This window comes from Procambarus clarkii, unplaced genomic scaffold (genome assembly GCF_040958095.1).
Source record: "Procambarus clarkii isolate CNS0578487 unplaced genomic scaffold, FALCON_Pclarkii_2.0 HiC_scaffold_155, whole genome shotgun sequence".
Classification (NCBI taxonomy): domain Eukaryota; kingdom Metazoa; phylum Arthropoda; class Malacostraca; order Decapoda; family Cambaridae; genus Procambarus; species Procambarus clarkii.
The window spans coordinates 798,337-805,312 of record NW_027189188.1 but is presented as its reverse complement, the minus strand read 5'-3'; the positions used below and the strand labels follow the sequence as shown (position 1 = coordinate 805,312).

The following is a 6,976-nucleotide window of genomic DNA, read 5'->3' as shown; positions in this document are numbered from 1 at the left end:
GGCGTACAGAAACACGCATACACTCTTGGCACTGGCGGTGAGTAAGGGTGGTGATGTCACGTGGTACAGTGAGGGCAGCGCCGGCTGGCGGCTGCAGGTTATATGGCACCATGCACTACACTGTACACTGGTACAGGTACACTGTGGTAAAGTCACACACAGATTACTTAGGCGGCAGCACTGCCTTAGTTCACTCTAAGTCACTCACAACGATCTTTGTCACCAGGGGTTACCTGATACCAGTCTGTTTCACTCTGGAGATTTGTCACTTTAGGCTTCTGAACAATATATTCACACTCGTGATTCTGGGCGAGTGTGTGGTATATCACAGAGGCGCTGAGTTAACTTGACGGTGAGGAATAGACGGTGTTCAGTCTATTGGCTGATAGACAGAACAGCTACACGTCCACTTTGCAAGAGATCCCTCACGAGAATGCTTTTTCCTGAAGCTCAGGGCGTCACATGGGCACAACACAAAAAGAGTTACAATTTGACCAATAGCATTGCAGCAAATGAGCGGGAACCAATCATATTGAACGTTCGATGATCAGTAGCAGGAGCTGTTATTCTTCATCGCGCCAGTTGACCCCAGAGGTCAGACGGTCGTTGGCGTCTCCCCTCTACTCTCACGCTGGCCCCAGCCAATGTACTCACTGACCCTGTGGCAAGTATGCTTAACTCCCTGTATCTACTTCCTGCCTGGACATACGGCGGCCTCTGTATTATGAAAGTGTTCCTGGTTAAGTGGGCATTCTGGAGATACCCAACATGCCAGGTCACTATCCAGGGTTAACAGAAATAGGACCTTGTGCACAAAGTCTGTGCACTGTGCACTGCAATGAGCCATTCCAGTCAGCTGTGGGAGAATCTTGGGAGACATACTCCCACAAATGGAATATGCAGTGGTTGTATGGTGCCCATATCTTAAGAAGCACAGCAACAAACTGGAAAAGGTGCAAAGACATGCAACTAAATGGCTCCCAGAACTGAAGGACAAGAGCTACGAGGAGTGGTTAGAGACATTAACCCCTTAACTGCGCGGCCTCCAAATATGACCCCCCCACCCCCCCAATGCACAAGAAATAAATTCTCAGGAAAAAATTCTTATTTTTTTTGTTCTAAAAGTGTCAAAAACCCCTCCCTGTATTTGGGTATAGCAATGGAATGTCAAAATTGTACTTTGGCTGTTATGAGTCCGTAAGGTGGCACGTGACGTCATCATTTCCCGTGCGCCCATGCCGTAAGCTCCCGGGACCGGTGGGGCGCCCGGGGCGGTATGCGCGCGCTGCCACGAATATATTTTTGCTCATTTTTTGCGCACAGTTCCAAATACAATTTATTAGATTTTACGTGCTGATCCAATGTATGGTGAACACGTACACTATATTATGGCAGTAGAACATCCGTACCATCTGTAGACACTGTGTTACGTGCATCACAAACAAGTACACTTATTTCCAATTTATCACTGATATATTTATATTTACATTATATATACACACACTGTACAGTATCACACACTATATACACACACCAACCCGTTCTTGCAAATTCGTATAGTCAATATTGACTTATTAACTACGTGCATAGGTGATATACTAAACGTAATAGATACCCTTAAAAAGCTTCATAGAAAACACCGACCTTACCTAACCTTGTTAGTATCTTAAGATAAGCATCGTATTGCTTCGTAATTACAATTATTACTTAACCTATACCTATAATAGGTTAAGTAACAATTGTAATTACGAAGCTATAAGATGCTTATCTTAAGATACTAACAAGGTTAGGTAAGGTCGGTGTTTTCTATGAAGCTTTTTAAGGGTATCTATTATGTTTAGTATGTCACCTATGCACTTATTAAATAAGTCAATATTGACTTTACAAATTTGCGAGAACGGGTTGCACACACACAGTACTCCGCGAGTGTGTGATATGCTGCGAAACAGCCAACGGGGCAGAGTGGCACCATGCACTCCATGCACCAGATGGTGATGCATCTTCGCTTTGGTGATCTGTGTGTAGTGTTCCTGCATACTATGCACACACGTTTACCCTTCTCCTGTGATGCTGTGCCTTTCATATACTTCAGCATGTGTACCTCGAAGTTCTCATTACCCCGCAATCTGTCTGGAGCTGCATATGGCATTGTTGCTTGCACCTTGCGCGGTACTACGGACTCCTGCCTGCCATACTTTACTAGCAGCTGTGACACAACACTGGCACTGAAGGTACATGTAGACAGTGAAGAGCAGAGATGCCATAGGCACAATCAGAGAACACTGTATAAACATCAGAGGTCCGCAGTTGTTCAACGTCCTCCCAGCGACTATAATAAATATTGCCGGAACAACCGTGGACATCTTCAAGAGAAAACTGGACTGTTTTCTAAGAGAAGTTCCGGATCAGCTGGGCTGTGGTGGGTATGTGGGCCTGCGGCCCACTCCAAGGAACAGCCTAGTGGACCAATCTTTCACAAGTCAAGCCTGGCCTCGGGCCAGGTTTGGGGAGTAAAAGAACTCCTAGAACCCCATCAAGCAGGTATCAAGCAGACGGTTTTCTGCCGGACTTCACTAAGTACATATTGAAGCAGTTGAGCACTGCAACATCCTTGAGGTGGAAGAAGAACTTTTTCGTCCACTTCACAGACCTGTGCACGCACTCCACACCACCAAGCATCATGTCACATTTATCGACGAGGCGCATGTTCACGTTACAGTCTATGACACAGTCTGGCTTATACATGGGGTTGCGCATATAAAAATGGACCTTCCCACTGTTCAACATGGCACCGGTGTGAATCGTCGTCAGCATATTCACCTCGTGTCTGTCCTCCCACCGCACTGACAGCATATTGTCACACTTGCGCAGCTGGTACTCGCCCATGGATATACCTATACCGAACACTGGCATTTCCTTCCCGAGGACCTTCACAGTGCTACATATGCTGGTGTTGTGGGCAAGGAGGTATCTGGTCAACAGGGGGCTGGTGTAATAGTTGTCAGTGAACAGTATATGCCCCCTGTTCAGCACTGGTTCCATCAGGGTTTTTACGACACTGCCAGAGAACCCATGTTCATCTTGAGCTGGTATGTCGACGTCTGTACCAGACTACAAGATCATGTCCAGGACGATACCAGTCTCACAGTCGCACAGCATGAAAAACTTTAGTCCAAAACGGTGCCGCTTGGAAGGGATATACTGCTTGAAAGCCAGTCTGCCCTTGAACAGTACAAGCAACTCGCCGATAACGACATTCTGTCCAGGTACAAAATAATCCCTGAAGTTCCCTCACAGGTCGCTGAATACCTTGCATACCTTCCACCTTCCGCATCTGTCCTCATTTGCATTGTTCTCGAAATGCAGGCGCCTGAGAATCAAGTGGAACCTATCCCGCGACATATACTGGTTGAAGACGGGTGATGGAACAAGGCTGTCTTTGTTCCAATAGTCCTGGACGACAGCTTTCTCTGAGTGTTTCATCATCATGCATAGAGCCAGAAACACGTACATCTCGTCGATTATCGTTGCCTTCCATCGCGTGAGGCGTAAGGCAGGTAATATGCCGCTGTCTATGAGGGTGTGGGCATACATGTTTGTCTTTGTACAAGTGTTTGTACACTTGCGTCTTTCCCTCACTCGTATCAGACCTCAGTGTCAGATCTTTCTCTGGATCATAGTCCAGGTCATCATCCATAGCATCGTCGTCGTACAAAATATCGCGAATCTCCTCCTCAGAGAGTAGTTTTCCATGACCGCGGGTCACTGTGGAGCGGGAGCTCGTTGACGATGTGTCAGACATGGTTGCTGCTTGAGAACTGGGGCTCTCCATGGCCACGGGGCATGCTGGGAATTTTTTTCAAGATGGCGGACTATCACTGGGGCCCCCAGTCAACCATTCCATACCTGCGTCACCGCACGTCACTTTTAAATCGAACGTGAAAAATACAAATACCCGGAGGCGCGTAGTGCACCCCAAGCGTGGGCCAGCAGGTGCGTTGCACAGTTAAAGGGTTAAATATTCCAAAACTAAAAGATAGAAGAAAAAGAGGCAATATGATCACTACGTACAAAATATTAACGGGAATTGATAAAATTTATAGGCAAAAATTCCCGAGACCTGGAACTTCAAGAACAAGAGGTCATTGATTTAAACTAACTAAACAAAGGTGCCGAAGAAAATTTAATTTTTTAGAAGTGAATAAGAAAATTCACTTTCACAAACAAGTGGGGTAGATGGTTGGAACAAGTTAGGTGAGAAGGTGATGGAGGACAAAAGCGTCAGTAATTTCAAATTGTTATATGACAGAGTGCTTGGAAGATGGGACATCATGAGCATAGCTCTCATCCTGTAACTACACTTAGGTAATTATATAGTTTATAGGTTGTGTGGGGTCTATGTTCTCCTATTCCACATTCCATAACATGGCATTTGTTCACATTAAATTCCATTTGCCAAGTGGTGCTCATACACTTATTTTGTTCAGGTCTTCTTGAAGGGCAGGACAATCATGAATTTATGATTTCTGCCAGTACAATAGTCAGTTCTGTACATGCGGAGCACAGTGACTTAGAAAGGAAAATTATTATTATTAATAATAATATATCCTCCCCAAAGCAATGGAATAGTATAGGAAACACTTATTTAAGACATTCAGTCGTTGAAAATATATATAGAAACAGCAGTGTTAAATGTTGAAAACAGTCTGGAACTCTATAAGACATACAAATGACCAATTTTGGGATATGAGTTTTGTGTGAAACATTATTGGAACCAAGGGAGTGCACACAGAGTGGAGAGCGGCAGCAAGTTGTCCACTCAGGCGGCGACTACTCCAGTGTCCAGTAGACGTCAATGTGACGCTTGGGTGGTCTTCTACAGTAATGATAAGTGCATTAAATGTACTAGTGCTTTTTTTCTTTGTTAGTTTAGGGATAGGAATGTGTGTTTGTAGAACCCTGTGTGTCTTGTGTTATTTTGGACTCATTCACCCACTCTAAGGAGTACTGTAACACGTGGTTTAAACTCCATCGACCTTGGTCCCCGTTAGTAAAGTGATTAAGTGTAGAGACCTTATATTGTAAAAATCCATGCTACATTTGTATATTACCAAGAGAGTCTACAGTAAAATAATGACTAAGCCCAGATTTGTGTGGGACCAATAGTCAATTCATCCATTATGTTCATGTTTGGTGAAGAGTATCACTCAATCTCAACAATCCAGTAACGTAATCGTGTGTTCCCATAGTTAATAAGTGTAGAATAATCTAGAGTTGGTCAATAAAACCCATGTGTAAAGATTTAACCCACTGTGCACTTATTGTCCAACTTAGACTAAGAATACGTGACCCTTCCTCAATTATCACATACGATATATTCGTTTGTTTCCTTCCATTATTAGTAAGAAAGTAAGGACGGGTTTTGTTAGTCATACTCTTGGGTATGACTTACAAGCAACCCTGCTGCTGCAAATGTTACCAAAAAATATTATCAAATATTATTACCAAAAAAATTATATAACAAAAAATATTATAATATAAACATATTCCATACTCTGGGATATGTTTATAAAAATATTGACCTTGCTGTGGATATGTTAATCTGTCAGTAATATTAACTAACTCTAATATTAACTCTAGAATAGCTAATACAAAGAATGTATGTAAATATTACGTAATTTGTATTAGTAAATAAAGTACTGTAATATTACTTTTTTGTTGTAAATACATCTAGTTTAACCAAATATTCTTTTCCACAGGATAACAAGCCAGAGGAATGTTCAGTGTGTTATAACGATTATGATGACAATCAGCTACGGCCTCGCACATTGCCGTGCGGCCACACATTCTGCTCCCAGTGTATTGACAATGCTATCAAGAATGGTCAGCTGACTTGCCCCAGCTGCCGTGGCCAGCACGCTGCCACAGCTGCTACTCAGTTCCCAATTAGCTATGCTGTGGAGGCTTTTGTTAGGAAACTCAAAAATATCCAGCAAACACAAGAGAAAACTGTACCCGCAAAAAAGAAGTTTCGTTCCATGGTGCAGGAGCAGAAGAGCAGCATTAGCAGCCTCATTAAAAGCTGTGAAGAGGTACTGTCCCAGCTGGGGGAGTACCGGGGGCAGCTGGGGGACTGGAAGACTCATCACCTCCAGCTCCAGGACAGATTCTATGCTCTGGTAGAGCAGAACAAGTCAGCTATGAAGCTCTTGGAACTGGAGGATACCAGTGTGATGGATATGACAACACAAGGAGAGGAAGGGAAGACTCAGCTGCAGGCCATGTTGGGGAACCTCGACACAGTCAACACCCCACAGGAGGTTGGCACAACCATAGACACAGCTGATGAGTGCAGCACGAAAATAAAAGATTGGCTGGAGAAGTGCCAGGAACTCTTCCCAGATGTCAAGACTGTCCACACCTCAGTGAAGGTACGCTGCTGAAGGTCACATTGTTCTCACCCAACTGAGTGTAGTATTGCCTCTATATAAACACTTTTGACATGGAGACACATCATGATGAGAGTAGACTTTATATATAGGAAACATTTTGCTCTAACACCTGAAACATTTTTATTAATAAAGTCAACTGTCATCTTGGTGTTTCTCTACACTGTGGTCAGTGTAGAGAAATACCATTACTTATAGTTTTCAGTTACTTTACTCAGAGCCTGATGCTTCATTATAGTCCAGGTTCCACCATTAATGTTTGTGTTGGTAATGACAGGTGCAGGAGACCATCAGGGAGGCCCTGGAGATGATGACCACAGAGACAGGTGCCACAGCTGACCCCGTACACCTGGGAGACTCAGCCTCCACCATTAATGTTTGTGTTGGTAATGACAGGTGCAGGAGACCATCAGGGAGGCCCTGGAGATGATGACCACAGAGACAAGTGCCACAGCTGACCCCGTACACCTGGGAGACTCAGCCTCCACCATTAATGTTTGTGTTGGTAATGACAGGTGCAGGAGACC

The 6,976-nt window shown here is 44.1% G+C and overlaps 1 protein-coding gene across 1 annotated transcript; it reads right to left on the bottom strand.

Annotated features, from left to right (window-relative positions):
• Positions 1 to 2,544: 2,544 nt before the first annotated feature.
• LOC138361046 (piggyBac transposable element-derived protein 4-like) lies at positions 2,545 to 3,042 on the bottom strand. The gene has a single exon (XM_069320522.1). It carries the CDS (start codon positions 3,040 to 3,042, stop codon positions 2,545 to 2,547), a length of 498 nt encoding a protein of 165 aa, XP_069176623.1.
• Between the last annotated feature and the right edge of the window lie 3,934 nt (positions 3,043 to 6,976).